The 20953-nt window shown below is 26.5% G+C and overlaps 1 protein-coding gene and 1 long non-coding RNA gene across 13 annotated transcripts; both read left to right on the forward strand.

The window, feature by feature from the left end:
• Positions 1-484: 484 nt before the first annotated feature.
• LOC122538672 (protein ECT2) lies at positions 485-13198 on the forward strand. Of its 12 annotated transcripts, none has more exons than XM_043672931.1 (19): positions 487-712; positions 787-1055; positions 1099-1383; positions 2728-2938; positions 3027-3162; positions 3244-3453; positions 3610-3756; positions 3839-5098; positions 5576-5710; positions 5771-6020; positions 6353-6480; positions 6560-6956; positions 7202-7642; positions 7884-8038; positions 8157-8242; positions 8822-8914; positions 10428-10602; positions 11819-11937; positions 12983-13198. In XM_043672931.1, exons 3-19 carry the CDS (start codon positions 1317-1319, stop codon positions 13023-13025), a joined length of 4053 nt encoding a protein of 1350 aa, XP_043528866.1. In that variant the 5' UTR covers positions 487-712; positions 787-1055; positions 1099-1316; the 3' UTR covers positions 13026-13198. The 12 variants fall into 12 exon arrangements, with proteins under 12 accessions (XP_043528875.1, XP_043528876.1, XP_043528871.1 ...); XM_043672930.1 differs by having other exon boundaries at positions 787-1039; XM_043672934.1 differs by having other exon boundaries at positions 787-1039; positions 1138-1383.
• A 312-nt stretch (positions 13199-13510) lies between these two features.
• LOC122538676 lies at positions 13511-16094 on the forward strand. Its single transcript, XR_006308898.1, has 2 exons — positions 13511-13686; positions 13924-16094. It is a non-coding gene; the product is annotated as an uncharacterized LOC122538676 (long non-coding RNA).
• Positions 16095-20953: the final 4859 nt, after the last annotated feature.

Genomic DNA, 20953 nt, shown 5'->3' on the forward strand with positions numbered 1-20953 from the left:
ATTTATATTTAAAATAGTAATAAAGATTAATAAAAATTAATATTTTTTATGTGATCACATACAATACCCAATACGCGATAATTTAAATTTAAATGATAACATAAAATATATTATTGAGTATATATTTTATGATTGTTTTAAAATAATTGTTTATTTCTTTAAATGTCATTTCTTTGAATTATTGATTATTGTTTTTTGTATACTCAATCATTAACTTTTTCTTTTCGAAAATTTAAATTGTAACAAAAATGGTAGCGACAATTTATCAATGTTACCATCTATTTGAAAAGAAATTCGATGACGCGCATAATTCCAATTACGCTTAATTTTGCAATATTTTCTTTGTTAAATTATAATTTACATTGCGTTTCTGTTAAATTAAATGTTACATAATTTTTTATTTGTTGCCACTTGCGCAATTCAGGCATGCGACTACAAAAAAGTAATTGGCATTACTTGATATACACTGATACATAGATATCAAATGTAACCGATAACTTCATGATTTTACGCTAATATTGGTGCTAATAGCGCGTGTTGTCTTTAGCTGATATCTATTGTTAGTTTTCAATATTTAAAATTACGAAATGTTCTTACACCACTGCTTTCCATCTGAGCTTTTTTTATATACATGATCTTTTCTGAATTTTACGCGAATCATAATCTATGTTGCACTGAGATTTCGTTCTAATCTGAACTTATCAATTTCTTTGTAAGAGATAAAGTGAATTTTACATAGTGTAGTTGTCTGAAGTGAGTGAGATTTATCGTGTGCTTGCGTTACAGGAAGAAAAAGAGAAGCAGAGTCTCAGCAGTCAGTGAGTAATTGATATGCGGGGAAGAATGTCGAAAGAAAGACGAAGATAAGTATTAAAACCGCGGGCCACTATTGATAATTGCATTTGCGTGCGACTTCATGATACTTCGCAGCGAATTTAGCAGGAGAAGCGCGGATTATTCGACTGTTACGTTCACAATGGATTTCAAATAAACGCTGATGGTAAAAAGTGTCGGTTTTGTGCCAAATATCCGGATATTTGTACGTATATTTATACGTGTATATATAAATATAGATTTGAGGAATCTTGTATACTGTAGGACCCATGAAAATAATACCACCTTGGGAACCTTGTTCAGAATTTGAACTTGGCTATTGTCTATACAATTCAAGGGCGTTATATGCTACGCCATCGAGCTCCGCTGTTCTTTATTTTTCCGGGTCCTTTCTCCCACTGGATTCGCCTATAGGAGGCGCTCTCAATGATCAGTACGAAGAAAAGCGTACGAGAAGAACGATGTTGTAACTAACGGCCAAAATGGAAGAACAAAGCGTTCATAGCAGTATCAGTGATATAAATAGTGAAGAGGCAGTTAGAATTGAGCGTAAGTTGATCAGTATTTTCGTTTTTAGTATTGTCTTCAGGCGTACATTGTTAATTATTGCGTATATCATAGGCACCTGTATGAACTAACCCTACCTCACTCGTTATCAAAACTCGCGCGACGATGCTTGTCTTATATCTGTCATTCATTCTGATCTACAGATAAATTGAAACATCACATCCCGTTACTTTCCTCACACACTTCTGTATTTGTGTCTGAAATCCTATGCGGGAGAAATATCAAGCGATTTCTTACAAAATTGCCCTTGACTTATTCTCCAAAATTACGTCAGAATTTGTTCGAAATGTCTTTACGAGCTTTCCCTACAGTTCGTTATATATTTGTTTTGAATTTACTTTATCTTTCATATTTATGGTCGTGTCACTTTAAGGTTAAAATCATCTGTCATTTGGAATTACAGCGTTACTTGCTGTGCATTATACCTCTTGAATTATTGTACAACAATTACTGATTTTGTTATATTTTTATTATAACTTCATTATTTACTAATGAAATACATGTACACACACTTTAAAGCACAGTATCGTTCAAAAATATTTTGATTAAATTTGTATTATTAGTTGGTAAATAATTGCTATAATAAATGAAAAATGTACTTCTCATTTATTGGTATAATTATTTAAATAGTATTTTAGTGCTAAATTGTTGAAAAATAATTCTGATTAATTTTATTATTAATAATTATAATATTTTATTATTTATAAAACAGCATAGCACATTGTTTTCTTAATATTTTTTATTAATAATTAATAAATAATAAATAGATAAAATTCATTTACATTTTAATTTTCATATCTAATATCATAATTCTAATCATTTTTCGAAGAGTGAAATCATACAAAGGTTTCTTAAGAATGTACATATTTACAAATAGAGAAAAGATATTTACACTTTGTACCTTTTACAATTAGTCATTTCTTGAATAGAGTTAGTCATTATTTACATCCATAAAATTATTTATGGACTCAATATATTTAAATACAATAGTAGAAGATATTGAAGTTGGTAAAGGAAAATAAGATTAGCCATTGTATAATAGATTTATTGACACTGTACCTAGGGACATAAAACCATTGTACCTATTTATTGCTCAGTACCTGTACTTATTGCAGTTATGAATAGACCACCAAATTTGTTTGATTTATCGATTTAAATTTCAAAATAAGGATTTAAATATGGACTTCAAATATTTTCCATCGCTTTAGAATAAATTTATAATTTGTTTTGCAAATAAATTTATTTAATTTAAATAAATAATGATATTATTTGACAATCATGTTATCTAAATTAATAATAATGGAATATTTTTTGTTTGAATTTTAGCTATGATTATTCCACGTAAGAAAAGGATATGCTTAATTGGTGCAGCTGGTGATGATCCTGCACTTGGTGCTGCTGCTCAGCAATTTAGTGTACCTGTTCTAAAATCTGAAACTGGTTTAGAACATGTAGAAGATACATCGTATTGTACATACTTCATATTGAAAAAATTTGAGGGACCTGAATATGATGCTCTTCATAAAAGTGCACATAGGTCCGTCGCAGTTGATTTCATGTACTTTCTGATATATTAGGACATAATTAAAAGAATCTGATTTTTGCTGTTTTAATTTAACATGTAGGATATTGGGACCGACAGCACTTCTGCAGTTGGCAGAAAAGAAGGACTCATTACCTAGTATTAATAGACCAATGTATACACAAGCCATGGTAGGCACGGTAGTGGTGTTTACTGGATTTAGGAAAAAGGACGAATTGGTTAGTTTCGTTTTAATGTACATTAATTAATATAATGTACATTATAGTAATAACAATGTGATGTTAATTATTATATTATAGACCAAATTGATCAATATGATTCACAATATGGGTGGAAGTATTAGGAAAGAAATGGGTGCAAAAGTGACACATCTCATTGCTAATTGTTGCGGTGGAGATAAGTACAGGTATGCTGTTACATTTCGGGTCCCTATCATGTCTATGGAATGGGTGACAGCATTATGGAATGCCAAAGACGATATTTCCAGTTATGGAAATAATGAAGAACTGGTAATAATTATATTTCTAACTATTTTTTAATATCTTAGTGTTTAATTTTTAATATTTATTTTTTCTAATAAAAATGAAGCAAATAAAAACAAATTGTGAATTTTTACACTTAATATATATAATTATTTTAATTATGACATAATTATTTTTATATAGATTGCAACTTATAAGCTAAAACCATTTTTTGGTGCAAAAGTATGTTTCTTTGGTTTCCCTGATGAAGAAAAGCGTCACATGTGCGAAGTTTTACAACAACAAGGTGGTGAATCTACAGAAATTGATGATCCAAATTGTACACATGTGGTAAGCTTATATAATATAATTTTTTAAAAATATTTTTTAAAAGAAGAACATGTAAAACAAACATGTGTAATACATTCTATAGGTAACAGATTTAGGAAGTCATCAGTACAAGAAATCAAACAATACTTTTGATACGCTACCATATACTAAAAATCCTAATTATATTCCTTATCATTATTTAAAAACAAAACCAGTTTCCTTTACATTTTATAATCCATACACTAATACAATTCCTAGCAAAAGAATGTTAAATTCTTCGTGTATTTCTCAGACTAATAATACGAATTTAACTAAAAAATTAAGTACTAGACGCTTTTCACATTGTTTCTGTTCTTACGTTCCTCAATATTTTGAATCTAAAGAAAATCAATGTACTTACTCTATACTAAATGACGTTAGTCAAGATTCAGCAATTTGCATGGATGATAATTTATATGATTATCGAAGTTTATCAGATGAATCTTGTATGTCTGAGTTTTCATGTGCTGATTCTGGTATTAGTATGTCTAATATAATACGAACAAATGATGTAAGTGCAGTACAGCAAAATAATTTTCCTGTTATATCTACTATGTTAGACTTGCATTCTATATCTTCTTCATCTTTATTACTATGCAATGATAAAAAAATTAGAAATAATATATCTAATGCTTATTCAAATTATAACACTAGTGATAAAAATCAAGAAAGATTATATAATTTTAAATCTTCTACATTATGTAAGAAAAGGATTACTGAACATATAAACAACCAATATCCTGATAAAAAGTCTCATTTGTTAAAATTTTATAAGAATATGCAGTGTACACGAAATCCTTTTAATTTTAATAAAAAAATTATATCTCCTAAACGATATATTAAATGGCGAAAAGCTAAGTCTTGTATTACAATCCATAAAATTAGTTCTCTCCATAAATTTAAATTAAGAAAAATACATTCACATCCTAATTTATTAAAACAACATGATTTAGAACTCAATGATTCTCTTTTATATAATCAATCACCTACATCAATGGCAAAAAGCAAAAATTTTTCAAATACATGTAAACTAAGTTCTTCTATTTTGTCAAAATTTAGTCACTTAAATTTTTCTCCAATGCTTAAGCAATATGTAGTTATTAGTCCAGTCAAACAAATTCCAGAAACGCAAAAACAGAAATATACTCCTTTACCTAGTCCTCTTCCTATCCCTGCGAAGGTAGCAAAATTGTCAACTTCTGAATATGGCTCAAGAAATACTTTTACATCACATGAAAGCTATTTAAATATTTCTCCCAAAAGTTGCATTTTGAAAGATGATCATGTAAAACTGGACAAACAGAAGGACAAACCATTATCTTTGGTATTTTTATTTTTTTAATGGGATATTAGGTTAATATTAGGATAAAAGATTAATAATTTGCTCCATTAAATGACAAGTTGTAGACAAGTAGAAATATGGTGTATAGATGAGATTAATCGTATTATTATAAATTGTTATAATTAACGAAATAAAAATTGTTAAACGTAAAAAAGTTATTTATGAATATATTATATGTAATCTTAGAGTATATTAATTTAATAGAAATTTCTATTTCCATGTTATCTTTGTGATGTATTAGATTGTGTCTGTACATGTGTATACTAATATAAATTACATAATTAGTATTTCGTTTTATATAAATGTTTAATAACTTAAACAGTATATATACTTTTGTTACATTATAAAAGGAATTAGTAGGATATTATATGTTCCAAAATATATATGTTATTGTTTTGTATTGGTTAAATATGAATAAATAAAACAGATTAGAATTATAATAAGCTATTATCATTTTAGGTTGTTGATGAATCAAATGTAAATGCATTACCAGATTTAGCTTCTGTGAGAGCACATATTGTAAAGGCAGAATGGTTTTGGACATCTGTGCAAAATGAAGGTGCAGCCGACGAAAAAGAATATTTATTTGAAGATGTAAGTTTTATTAAGACATTTTATACATTTTTTATTCTAAATTATTTATTTTACGTTTAGTATTTGGAATCCGTTCTATCGCCAACTATATCAGTTAGACGTGATAGTCAACAAGCTGCCACTCCAAGTACAGCATCTACAAGACGAAAACGCAAACGCTTAGCAGAAACTTTATCTAGTCTGGTTCAAAATGGTGCAGATTCTCCAGCACTGCATAAAAGGCGATCAAGTATCAGTGATGCAGGACATTTAAGTGTTAGTGGAAGTTTTCTTGATTGTACAACAAGTCCAGACAAACCGTTACTTGATGGTCAGTTTTTTATAAGATTTATTGATTTTTAATAATTTGTTAAATTTATCATGTTTAGAAATATCCTATAATTATTACGTAACTATATATTAATTATAATTTACAAACTATTTTAATATTTTCTTAACAGTCCTACTAAATACATCTTCCCTTCATTTGTGGTTCATTTGTTTTGTTGAATAAAGTATTATATTTTTACATATATTTTATTTAAGAATTATACTAACAAAATGATATAAATTTTTCATGTTTTGTTTTAATTCTTGATAATTTTTAATATGAATCATATGAAGGAGAAGATAATATAAATTTGTATTATTAATAACTGCCAGATATTCCAGAAGTGGAGGCTGTTAATACAGACAGCTCTAGGAAAAATTTATCACCGCGTCATCAAGTTTTCTTAGAATTAGTACAAACAGAATCTAATTACGTTGGTATTCTCAGTACAATTATGACGGTAAAATCTGTTTCATTATATATTGTGCTGAAATAAATAATAAATTAATGTTCATATAATGTAACATTTATGTTTCTAGCTGTTTAAATCCCCGTTGGAAGATCTTATAGATACAACTGGTGAATTATTAAATGGTACAGAAGCTAAAATTATATTTGGTAATTTTCCACCTATTTATGAAGTTCATAAAAAAATGTTGGAAGAATTGAGATATAGTGCTACTCATTGGATGGAAGACATTAGTATAGGTAATATATTTCTGAAGTTCGCACCTGACCTAGTCAAGGCGTATCCACCGTATGTCAACTTCTTCGAAAATACAAAGGAGATGCTCGACCAATGTGATCAAAACAAACCACGATTTCATGCTTTTCTGAAGGTTTGTCAAACGAAACCTGAATGTGGCAGACAAAGTTTAAAGGAGCTATTAATTAAACCGGTACAAAGGTTACCCAGTATTAGTTTGTTATTAAACGGCAAGTATATTTATTAAAGTTATTATTTCTTCAGTACAGCGATCGTTTCTTAGATAGTATTACCTTATAGCTGAAAACAATGTAATGTATAAGAAATACTTTAATCATTATTGGTCGTCGATTATATTTTGTTTGCATGAATTTGAGATTGTTGATTATAGTTTGAGTTCATACCGAAGAAGTTAAATAATCACCATAATATGTAACAAATTGTATATATTAATATGTGCATTAATGTGTTATAGATATTCTTAAACATACAAGTAAAAACAATCCAGACCACAGTGCTTTGGAATTATCAATTAGCAGTATTAAAGAAGTTATGACCTATATAAACGAGGATAAAAGAAAAACTGAAGGTCAATTGGTTATGTTTGACATTTTTAATGAAATTGACAACTGTCCGCCGCATTTAGTTTCTTCACATCGATCCTTCATTGGTAAATGTGATGTGATGGAACTTAGTGAGGGTTTAAGTGGACGTGGTGATCATTTAGTTTTGTTTCTGTTTACTGATACTCTCGAAATATGTAAAAAAAGATCAAAGGCTTTTAATTCATTGAAAAGTCCTAACACGGCAAATGGATTGCATACAACTAAATTAAGTCAAGGAAAACCTTATAAACATATCAGGATGTTATCACTTAGTACGATAAAAAAGGTTGTGGATATACGAGAAACAGATGGTAAGCTAATAAGAAATAATATTCTAAGTTAATAATGAATTTTAATCGTATTTAAATATTGTGTTTAAATATTCTAATCTTTCTTCATCTCATAAAAAAATCACGGTTTCAAAATTAGTAACATTATTAAATGTTTAGTATATGTAAAAATTTATATTTGTAAGAAGTTTAATATTTCTTCGTTAAATAAAATATATAGAATAAATATAAAAAATATACTTCTTGCTTTATATATTCATAGAATGCCATAAAGTTTTCGCGTTAATGGTGAGAAGTAATCAAGAGTTAAAGGAAAAATTGTTTTCATTTACAATTACTGATGAAGAAGTAAATAAGACAAATTATTTACGAACCTTGTGTAGACAAATGGCTAATACAGTGTGTAAAGCTGATGCGGTAAGGTTTAATCTTTATTTTGTAAAAAATTTAAATTTAACAAATCCTGATTTTTATTTACATAATATTATTATTTACAGTCTATTAGCAGTAGTATTTTTATTTTTTTAATTTGTAGGATACGTTCCTCATAAGTCTTGATTCGCATCAACTTGAAATTGATACAAGCGACGTAGCTTTAGGAACATTAAGTAAAGCATTTAAGTAAGTAAAACTTGGTATCTGTTAATAATGTGAAAATGATTGTATCTCTCTAATAACTGTATTTATTATACATATAATGTATAATGTAAAAAATTATATTATATATTAAATATTACCTAAGATAAAAATAACTTTTACAGAAATGATAATAATACTTACAGTTTTTTAGAGAAACTTTAAAAAAAAAAAAGATTTTTCCATTTAAATAGATCAAAGAAATTTATTAAATATAAGAAGAATAAATAATTAATTAGTACTATGCTCTTAGAATAGCTTAGCTTACAATATACTTTTTTGCATTGCTACTAAGTTTTGCTGAATTTAGCACATATACACACACACATACACACACAAAATCTTTTTAGTATATTGATATTTAGTGTATGCTAAAAATAAAATTTTTGCGTTTTTTTATATTTATATCATATGCTATAAAAAAATTGTACAAATCTATTCGATAAAGTAGACATTTCTATGGAAATACTTATGAAGGAAAGATTTATCAGGTGTTCTAAACTGTTTTTCTCCTGTATTGCATGTTAACAAAAAATAATGGGGCGACGACTCGTTTGGTTGCAGGAGCCTATTTCATAATTTTTACCTGGAGTATATGGACCCGTATGTGTTCCTACTCAATAGCATGTGTGAAACCACGTTACATGTCCCACTACCGTCAGTTTTCGCACCAGGCTGATTATCTTTTTTTTTTTACTTGCTTTGGTCCTTTGTTCCCTGCTTGTTTAAATAAATTAATCTCAAAATTCAATAACTTCACGAAAAATTTGACCAGTTCAAGCGTAATTTTGAATATTATCAGCCTGTTTAAAATCATTAATACATGATATTTAACCCTTTGACGACTTATATTTATACATAAATAATGGTCCAGATATTGGATCCAAATATACTTAGTATCTTTAGTTTTTTCAAATTTTGAGATACATAGCACAATTATATTTATTATCGGTTGAGTTCCAGCACGATCATCCTGTTCAGATTGCATATCGAAAAGATCAATTACGTACATCTGATTGCGATGTACAATTGCCGATGCGTTTTGCTAATATTAATTCGTTGCATTATTATTTCTTTTCATATAAACCCTATAAGTAATGCATTTTGTTGCTAGTTGCGATTATTTTCAGTTATTTTTATTCAATAAAAACTAAAAATATTTATGAACTAATAGTAATAATATACGGTATTTATCGGAATAATATGTACAAGTGGATAGGGAATGATTTCCTACAAAAAAAAAAAAAATTTTGATTTGAAACTTCATTTTTGACTAAATCAAGTAACCTATCATGTTACTCAACATTTTTTGATAAGATTTTTCTAACAACACCTGGGCTCAAACGATTAAGTTCTAGTGGATTATGAAAGTTTATTTATAAGAAAAAAAAGGATAAAGATGGCAGTAAACATGAAAATGATTTTAGATTTTAAATATTCATTATTCTCTTTGAAAAAAAATGAATATGAAACATAATTTTGTTAAATTAATGATATATTGATTTCAATAGTACTTTATAGTACTATAATTTGTTATAAGCATTGTAGTAATTTATAGTACTATAATTTGTAAGCATTGTAGTAATACAAATTTTTAAATTTTACTTTTCAATGAATAACTGAAATAGTCATTATTCTATTCTCTTTAGTTGTTAAGGGGTTAAACTTTCTTATTTACTTACAATTGGTTCAACTTTCAGTTTTTAATTATGCATCATTAATGCACTTTGACTACTTTTTATTTTATAAGCCATAAAAAATTTTAATAATTTAAAGAACTCTGTAACCTTACAAAGCCCTATTTATATTTGTAATATAGATTTACGATGTAATCTTTTAGCATGAAAAAGTTTAAGATTACTGACCAAGTATAATTCAGTTTTTGCATGATTATTAGAAATTATTATGGTATGATATTTACTTGAACTGGTTTATTTTGGGTTTGGGATTTTATTTAAGTTTGCTAATTCCATTGTTTATTTGAAAATTTATTTTCCTCTGTTGCATATTAAAAATTATCATATTATTTGAAAAAGTTTATTTTAGTTCGTTATTATTGAATAATTCAGTTGAATAAATCTATTAAAGGAAAATAAAATTTCAATATTGCTTTTGTTTTTTGTCTAAATGTTTAAATTTAAATAAATTTGTAACAACTGTTTTTCTCCAGGTTTGCATCTCGTACGCGAATGAAAGTTGGCAGAGCGTTTAGTTTTAATAAAACTCCAAGCAAATTAAAAAGAGCCATGTCAACAATGATGTCACCATTTGGATCAACCAACAGTCTTACTCCAGCGAGTCAACAACTTGCACAGATGCGCCTTGCTAGTTGTAACAATATTAATGTTAGTTGACAATTTATTATCGCATTTTTTTTTTATTATATGCTTATGCTGTTCTTGTTCTATTTCTCCTTATTTACTTTCATTTCACGACAGGAGTTTGTTATCTTTCTCATATTAATCAAAATGAATTTAATATTAATATTAATATTAATTTTAATATTAATATTAATTTTAATCAAATTTTTATTTTTATATATAATGTTCAATTTTGAATTGCAATTCTTATTTATCTTGCTTTTATAAAAATTTTCTTAATGGCATAATTGTAAAACCATTTCGCTGCTTATATTTTCTTCTTGTATACATTTCTATAACAAAATTATATGAACATTTGGTATTATAACATTGAAACAAATTATTTCATTTTTTTTATCTTAAGGCATCTTGCAGATATTATAGCTAAGGAGATATTATATTACTCTATTCATTTGTTTATTATTATGTCCTTTTCGTTATATTTGTTTTAATACAATTTTTTCTTATGTTGATATAATATTAGTGGATAAATTTTTGTTCTCTATCACGTAAGTATACTGTAATGCATTTATCTTATTGAATATTCGCTAAATAATGTAATATTGCAGTGCCTATTAGTATTTGCTATAGAATGTACAGAAAATACTAATAATTTAATGTCTCCTCTCGTGAAAGGGAGTAGAGAGGAGGGTTAGTAGAATTCTACTTTCAATAGATAAAATTCCTTTTAGGAATGTGACGCCACACAGTGTTTCGACTGGATCAAAATACTTCGCGTCATAAATTAGAAACTTAATTTTATGCTATTCACGATTAAGGCGATTCTCTTAACACGGATTCTGCAAAGGCTAAAGATTTATATTTTTATTACGTTAACTTTGCTCTAGAAGAATTTTGTATCAGTTGGGATTTTGTTTTCCTTTTCTTTTTGTTATTATTTACAAATATTTCATATACAGATTAACAAGGCTGGATTCCTTTTTGTTATTTTCTTCTCTTTTTTTTTGTAAAATATATTGGCAATGAGAAAAAAAGTATGAAGTATTTTTTCTTCATAATACCTATGAACTTGCATGATGTAGTATTAGTCATTTTTTATATTATAGTATTCTTTTCTATTAGTTCTGCTTCATTAAATGTTTGAATGTTTAAACTGTTTTGTTTAATCAATGTGATTAATATTGTTTTAATTCCTCTGGTATTGTATATATGTATAGGATAAATTCGTGTATCTTTCCAGGAGCTGGGTAATGGTGGTTCGGGCTCGCCATCTAGAGATGATGTTCTAGTAGCACCTATGTCGGTTCAGCCGACACGAAAGGCCAAATGCAGTTCCCTCAGTATGGCTTCATTGAGAAGGTTGTAATTAGTATAATGGAAATGATGCAATTTTTCTTTTTTGCTATCATTGCATAACCATGTTTGATCAACTTTACCCATTGTTTATGTGCCTTAAACTCATCACTTTATGTTCATCTTGCTATTGAAAAACATTTACATATATATGTAAGACTTTTATACTAATATATCACATATTAGTATATTCATATTTATACTAATATGCGTACGTGCGAAAATATTTAGTTTTTTTATGAATACAAAGACTGGATTGAAATTTCTAATGTTATGTGTTTAGAGTAACTAAATGCAATGCATGTAAATGTGTTGTAAAAATTTTATCGCTTTAGAAAAATTTAAACGGAAATTTATAAGTATTTGTTACAACTTATGTAATGGATTAAAATACTCATGTTGGTTAAAGTGAGCTTACAATAAAATATAGCACAATTTGTACATATTGCAAAAATAGTGCTGTATTTGTAACTATCTTGATATATGTTTTATGCTAGCATCAGTGTTTGTATGTATATACGTTTTTGTAGGAGGAATTTATTTAAAATTCAGTTCCTTGCAGTCTATGTTGTACTAAAAATTCTCAAGGTTTACGGTTTCTAAGGCTGAGATCATGCATAAGTGCCTAATTTTTCTTTAAAGTACTGTCAAAATGATACTAATAATTGTGCCTATTTGGTGCCTGCAACATTGATTAGAAGGTTAACATTTATAATAGCTTGATATTTGTCTTAACTAATGTTATTTAACAAAAAAATTAGACTTTTATACTCCAGAGCAGTCTTGTTTGCTATATTTTCTATCTTTATTATTAGTCATCAAACATTTTTTTCATCATATTTCTTCACCAACTCAGTTAATATTTCTAAAATTTTATTTATTGTCAACTCAATTAGTATTTCTAATATTTCGTTCATTGTTGAATACAATGTGAAATACAAAATTAAAAATATATCTAATTTTCAATTGTAAAGTGAGTTGGTGCATTTATCTAAATTCACGTCATAGATGTTTTCATAATCTTTTTGACGTTATTTTATTTATCCTCCAGAAATTGTTCAGAGGAAGTCATGCAGGACAAATCCGATCTTTGAAGTGCAGGGCATAAATAATATACAGCTATATCATACTTTTTCCTTTGGGATCAGTAAATGATTTCTGCGAAATTGTGAAATATATAAACATTATTGCAAAGATATATCTTTGTAATATAAATATTAATCTTCAAAATTCAAGAAATTGTAAAATGTCCATAGAAAAGTAAATACGAAAAAAATATACTTATAAACTTCACTAAATAATGAATAAAAAATTTGTCATGTGCCAATAGAAGGATTATATAGAATTTTATAAGAAAGATGTATATTATCAATTTTAAGCAATTTTATAACCATATATTAATGATAAACATGATTTAATATCATATTTATCGTTAACTTTTGTGTATCACATTTATATAATTAAAATTTTTGTCTTGCGCCTACGAGTGAAATTAAGATAAAAGGGAAAGAATAATATTTTCAATCGTATAATACAAATTTTATTATTATATATATTTTATTAGAATTGAAAGTACGAATATCAATTTTGTGCCATTTAATTTTATTCTATAAAACATATTTGGAATTTATTTCAATGCCTAAAGATAATTTGTTATTTTGAAAACTAAAGAAATGTAATATCAGTCTATTGAATTAACATTCACGATATATTTTTTCATTACATTTCTTGAATATGAATTGCAATAATGACCATGTTATCTTTAGTTTATTATATAATTTAAATCTTTTTCAAAATTTGTAATTGAATAGGATTACATCATATAATATCATTGAAAACAAAAATAGCAGTAAAATTGTAATGTTTTTATTATTCTCTTTTTAAAAATGTAACTGTATTACAATGAAACTGGAAGGATTATTAAGTAAAAATGTGGTAAAAGAAAAGTAAAAAACGTATATATATATATTTTCTTTCAAAATAATAGATTAGATTACATATATAATATATATACATATATAAAAAGTCATAGTTTATTAGCATTACATTGTTATAGACTTGTTCATTCTTGTAAGATGCTCAACACTCTTAATTTCTTCTCATTTGTAATAAAACTGGAGATCGCTTACTAATGACTTAAAATGATGAAAGGAATTGAGAGTTGTTATTGATCACATATTTTTTATATACCAGTGTTTCTTTAGACAAACATATGATCAGCATGATCAGGAAAAGTTTTTTGGTATATTTATTAGATTATGGATAAGTCTAGATTATGATTTTCTTATGACTTTCTTTTCATCAATTTACGCTTATTATAGTTGCTGATTTTGTCAAATTTATCTTACGACATACAATTAGATTGCAAAATATATTATTTCTCGAATTACATAAATATTTACATTTTTATCAAATATACTAAACAAGTATCAAATATTATTTTAATTGATCGCACATGTGAAATATTCGTACAATTAATTATATATATTTTCAAGTATAACAATCTTCTATTGTGATTTGTATTAAAAACATCTAAAAAAGTCTAATTTTCAAATATCACAAGTGTAATAAAAATAGAAATGATTGGCTAAAACATAAAAAAGTTACGGTCTTTTATATTGCAATCTTTTAAATGTATAGTGGTTATTCTTAAATAGCATATTATAATATTTTTAGTCATATGGTCTATTCATATTATATAAAAAATATTTATAAATATTCCACCTGTGCGTGTAGTTTATTAAATGCATTATAAAATTTGGAAGATATTTACTTTATTGGGTAGTAGAAAAACATTTAATCTTGCCTCGAGTATCTTTTTAATGGATTATAAAAGATTTTTTTTTTTTATTTGTTTAATTATTCAGTTACAAATGAAAGTTGTGGTTAAAATTCGTTTTGTTCATGTATTGCTTCTATTATTTTGAAATAAAATTTAAATTGAAATATCGTTGATCAGGCAAAGAATTAGTAAAACTTATTATTTTTAATACGACACATATTTAAGAAAATAAACGTATTGAAAATAAATGTAAGTGAGGTACAAAATATTTTTGCACAAAAATTATTATTAACAAACAAATACAACAATATTATAATTATGAATCTAAGAATATTGTATTACATTTGTATTACATGTTCATATGCTATGGAACTGAAAAGAAATTTCTTGATGAAGTATAAGCGCCAATTAATATTTTTATCGATATAACAACGAATTGTATTCCCTGCAATTTTTCTTCTCAATATGAACAGTATTTTCTTATTTTTTTTAACGTTCTAATAAAAGAAGAAACAATTTATCAACAATCGTAAAATAAAAATTGATCAACAATATTGTTTAGTTATATGAAAGATTGCAAGGAAAGTGAACAAAAGTCTGTTAATTCGGGACTTGTTTAACAAAGTTCTTGCCATATTAATTCTTGCGCATAATATCTGTCCGAATAACGTGCCTTTGCCTAGAAATGATCGTGAAGTACATCTCCTGATATGTGAGAAAAAGTCCATTAATATTTTTGTAATTATTTGTCTTGCACTCGAAGTGCGTTCTCATAACTAATTATGAATGCTCTGGTAGCACTTCATACAAGTTTTAATTTATATTATATTCTTAAGATTTTAGCATCATTTTGATATCATTACACTCATAAACAAAAGAAAAAAATGTGAAATTGATTAATGCGACGTAAATTTTATGTATAAAAATGATCATGGAATATTTTATTAAAAAAAATTAGGCAATTCTTTCCATTATTCAACATTATATGAAGTTTGTATAGTATAAAGGTCAACATTTGATTGTGATTTGAATGTCAAATTATAGTAGTCTATTCTTTTATAAATTGTTGACATGTCTGCTGAAAGTCTTAATATTTTAAATATTTCGATAATTTATGGTTGTCGAATGATTCCACAAATCATTTTGGATCTAAGTGTATTCTTCGACAAAAATGGAAGAAATTCCGCTCGTTTCGGAGCATTGTAAATATTATTGATAGGTATACTGTGTAAGTGTAGCATAGTGCAGATAATGTTTTTTATTACACGCGTAAGAATATTGTAATACTTGTAATGTTGCGTATAGTCGTTACTATTTATATAATTCTGTAATTGTAATTGATTGTATAAATTTACTCTTTATTATATAAACTGAAAATTAAGATATTTACTTTCTTTCCTTTCCCCAATTTTTTAATTTATTTTTTTATTAACCTATTTATTATTTTATTTATTTTATTTTAACATACACTGTTGGCTACTAGTATTAAGACAATATTTCAAATTATAAAAAATACTTATATTATTGAATCGATAATGTCGCATGTGACATTAAAATGATAACGAGATCACGTGACCTTTAAAATGTCGGATATAAATTCTAGATTTATTTTGTAACTCGATTATGATGAAAATATAAATTATTCATTTTTATTACTAAATTGAAACGGTTTTTTCTTGTTACTTGGAGCGTAAAATCATTTAAATACAAAAAAGCATTGCTGCATTGCCAATTAAATACACTATTACATATCGCAATATTCAATTATAATCGATATCGTTTTCCGCAATTATAATCGATCTATAACATCCGGTTGTAACGTACTTAGAAATATCAGTTCAAGCGGGAAGCAGTCAACAGAATCGTTGTCCAGAAGTTGTCAAAGAGTACAATCAATAGTCACTAGACTTGTTTTGCATTGTCGAATATGTCTACAATTCGGAACAGTGAGTATTATTTAAAAAAATTATACATATATTATTACATACATATATTCAATCAACGTTAGGAGGCGAATATGTATATGTACGTATATTAAAAGTTTCTGGTATAACTGTATTGTATTTCATGTTAAATAAGCATTATCTTTAATTATATTTTATGTTTATCAATTTAATCTATTCTATTATTATCATTATGTATGCATAAATTTACACATTTGATGTGCTTACTGCTGGAAAACATTTTCGTAAGACATTTTGTTTTTTTAGGAAATCAACCGAATCCTTTTTTGCAAATTTCGGCCTCCACTTCAACAAATTAGTTCATGAGGCAAACTGCTGCGCAAATGTTATTCTACTGTCGGTAATTATGGAATTAAGTTGTATTAGCCTATGTAACATTTCTTAACTACATAATGTATACTTTCAAAGTCGTATTTTCACTCACATTGTTCATGCTATCTTTAATTAATGTCTTAACCTTATAAATTAATTTTATAATTAAGTTATTTCTTCTTCTTTGATCATCTGTTTGGTTGTTATATACATGTTTTATAGATAATTCGTTTATGAACTTTCGAAACATTTGACTGTAATTTTTGTTTCATTTTGTATAATTTGTTCTATTTAGATTTATTTAAAAATTTGGGTTCTTCTTTTTACAGATTATTGATTGCTTATGAGGAAAAGTTCGAAACATTCAGCGATGAAATTCAAAAGACGCCAAGGTAATTGATGGTACATAAATCGCATAGCTTTTCATACAAATATGGTTACGTTTGATTTATTCGAATTAAAACAAACGTATTCATATATTTTTTTACTAGATAACTGATAATGTTTATTTAGTATTCAATCGATAATCATTCTTAACAAATGATTCATGATATTAACATAATTAATATTTAATATAACAAAATTATAAGTAATTCTGCAATTTGTTAGGAAATTAAAAATGAAAACAGACAAGATTGAAAAAATCACTTGCTTTCAATTTATTTCTAATATTTTGTTTGAACTATTATTAATTTTTGTTGAAACAAAATTTTGAAGTTTTGAACAGGAATAGAAATGTCTAACGTAGTTTAGTGATTATTGAATTCTAAATTTTTATATTTCAAGTTTTAATTGCTAGACTTTATTAGCATCTCAAGTTTGAAAAGAATTTTATTTTTCACTATTTTAAATTTTTCAAACAATCAATTTTTAAGAACAAATTAATAATATTTCATATATTTTTTTAAAAGCTTTTTGCATATTTTTTGATATCTGGGGAAGATATAATATAATATAATATAACATGAACTGTGCTCCAAAATTAAACAAATAAGAACCTTTGTATATTCTAATTAATTTTATTCTTCGTATTTTATTTTAATTATTACTAATTGAAAAATAAAATTTGATTTAAAACTTTTATTTTTGAATTGAATGTCATTATTAAAATTTTACGTTGATAAAATCAACCTTTCATTATTGAAACAAACTATTAAAATAAAATATTATTTCAGCCATCACTTCTTCCATGGAATTCAATGGTTTCTATTTGATGACGGACTTTACAATCAACTTCTGGTTCACAATTACATCAATGACAACATTCTTCGCATTTAATCGTGAGTCGCATGCATTTTTCCTCTGGTCATTCAATCATGTCGTAGGATGAAAGGTCCGAATCGACACGGGTGACCGGTTGTATGTAGAATTTTTAGAATGTTATGTAGAATTTTTAACGAGCATAGTGACTACGAGTATTTATATCCTTGTCTGTGTTTTATTTATTAGTTCAGGATAGGTTTTCTTGCACATTGCGTTGTTAAATGTTAATAATAACACATCAATAATTAATCTCAGTGACGATATTATGCTATTACGATAAATAATACTTATTTTTATCTGATGTTTTATGACAATGCGATTATTATTTGATTTCCACATTCAGTATAAATTTAATAGAATGTGAAACATAAACTTTGATATACATATGAAAGTATTATAATTCAATTTTATTTGTCATTCATGGATGTATCAAAGTGCAAGAAAACATTTCGTGATAGGAAGATTTCAGAATCAAAGTAATGCATGTTGTTTTTGTGCGTTCAAAGATGTGCTTTGATGAAGAAATCACCTGAGGATATTTCTATCAATATTTCAATTATCGTTAGAGTCCATTCTTACACATTGTAATTTATTTTTAAAACTCTGTTATTCAAGTGTAGAATTTCAGTTACAATGAAATAAAATCAGTAGAAGTTGAAATAAAATTAGAAAATGCAACACTAGCCCGTTAGATGCGAAATGGATATGTTAATCATATTGTTAGCTCAGGATTTTCAGGATAGCCAGAATCTCACTCACATGCCCAGGTGCTATTTGGATGAGAAAAGGTAATGGACGTGATGACTATAGTTTATAAATTTAATAATTTCCCAGCGATTGACGATTCGTTAGTGTATCCGTACACGTATTTTTGTATTTTCTACATTGTGTTGAAGAAGGAAGAAGCTATAAACCGAAGAGGCTCGGCAAGTTGCCACTCAAGTGGGCTACTACTAATGGCTTCCCATCCTCTGGATGAGAAATCCATTCAGAGCATGGAAGGTTATTCTTGTTACTATACTTGCTTGTCACTGTGCTCGCTTTTAGCAGTATGTAGTATGTAGTACAATACTAGTATTCTATTTTTTTGATCCAATATTAAACATTGAGGAAATCAGATTTTTTATTGATATTTCGAGAAATTACATTTGGTATTAGAGTTTCAGTTTAAATTAGTTTTCAATTAGTTTGACAAATAAAATCCATTACAAGAATTTTGACTTAATATCGCTGGTATACGCTTATTTGATTTGTGAGAAACCAAAAAATAACGAATTCTTTAACAATATTACTAACGTATTCGTGCTACCAATGTTTCACCAGAGAAAAACATAAAATTGAAAATTACTGCAGCTGTTAATAATAACTTATGTCGTTAATTGAAGTTGAAACTGTTTGGAACTCTGTGACGGGAAATAAAAGTGACGTATCATGTAAAAAGTTTAAGAAGGTGACGCTTTCCTGGATAAAATGTTAGCTAAGTTGAAGAGACGAGTTAAAGTGCTTATGAACGAAAGAAGACGTAGAAGAAGCGTAACGCAAATAAAGAAGCTCGAGTAGTAGAGCTTTTTTAAACAAGACTCTACATATACAAAACGACGTCTTGTGAACGAGACGCGATTTGTACAGCTCATATATACATCAGTATCAAAAATTCTACGTCCTTTTACATAAATAAGCGTATACCTATGGATATATATATGCATATTTTTTTTTTAATTTAGAATGTGCATTATTTATGGTTTTTTTTTCACGATAATATATTGCGTTCGTGCTTTTTGCACTATTTACCGTAAAAGAAAGTTTCTCGAAAATATAAAAATAAGAACAAAACGTTGCTATTATTATTTTGATAATTTTAATCACAAGATCTTTTATTAATAAGTGTTTCGTCATTAAAATAATATAAATAATTGATTATAATTATTACAATAGCTTGTTACAAAAACAAGATAGAAAACATTAATAATAGAAATAATAAGTGTATTTAATTACGGAAGACAATTATTAAATATATTATCATTATTATTATTGATGATTTGATGTAATACTTATTTTGGGTAATTACTCGGGTAATTTTTATGTTAAAATATTATGTGAAGAGATTGTATAGATATACATACATACATCATGCAGCAGGAATACTCACTTGTGAAGGAAAAATTTTTATTTCAATAGAAGAAACAGATTTAAAGTTTATATTAAAGTTAATTTTACTTCATATTTTTGAATTTTTATCACATCTTGCTCTACGAAAGTATAAAACTAATGAAACCTTTAAAAGAAAATTTTTCTATCGTGTAATAAAAATTGCAATATTTAATTAATTATTCATATTTATTATTTTTATAAATTTATCAGTCAAAGTAATTTTAATGTACAACGAGTAGATAAATTATGAAATTAAATAAATAAAAACTATGAATATTATGAAAATTCAGATAGACTACTTTATTTTATTTAACAAGATAGAATAATCAAATCTAGAAAGTAATACAACTTATCTTTGAGATTCGTTCAAAATTTATTTTTAAAGTACTTATAATTTTAAGTTATACAATAATTAGTTTTCAGAAAAGGTTCCGGTTTCATTAGTTAGATGATATGTATTGTAATGAATTTTAAATGTAATTCTTTTATGAGCCACTCTTTTATTATCAATTCTGTCATCATTAATAATTTAGATCCTTGATAGGATGTT

This window comes from Frieseomelitta varia, unplaced genomic scaffold, assembly GCF_011392965.1.
Source record: "Frieseomelitta varia isolate USP_RPSP 00005682 unplaced genomic scaffold, Fvar_1.2 scaffold_171, whole genome shotgun sequence".
NCBI lineage: Eukaryota > Metazoa > Arthropoda > Insecta > Hymenoptera > Apidae > Frieseomelitta > Frieseomelitta varia.

Excerpts from the sequence above, each read along its gene's own strand:
- LOC122538672 (XM_043672931.1), top strand. The coding sequence starts at position 1,317 with ATGGAAGAACAAAGCGTTCATAGCAGTATCAGTGATATAAATAGTGAA. Across the intron at positions 6,481-6,559 it reads TTCTCAGTACAATTATGACG|CTGTTTAAATCCCCGTTGGA; the intron begins GTAAAATCTGTT and ends TTATGTTTCTAG. Across the intron at positions 11,938-12,982 it reads AGTATGGCTTCATTGAGAAG|AAATTGTTCAGAGGAAGTCA; the intron begins GTTGTAATTAGT and ends TTTATCCTCCAG.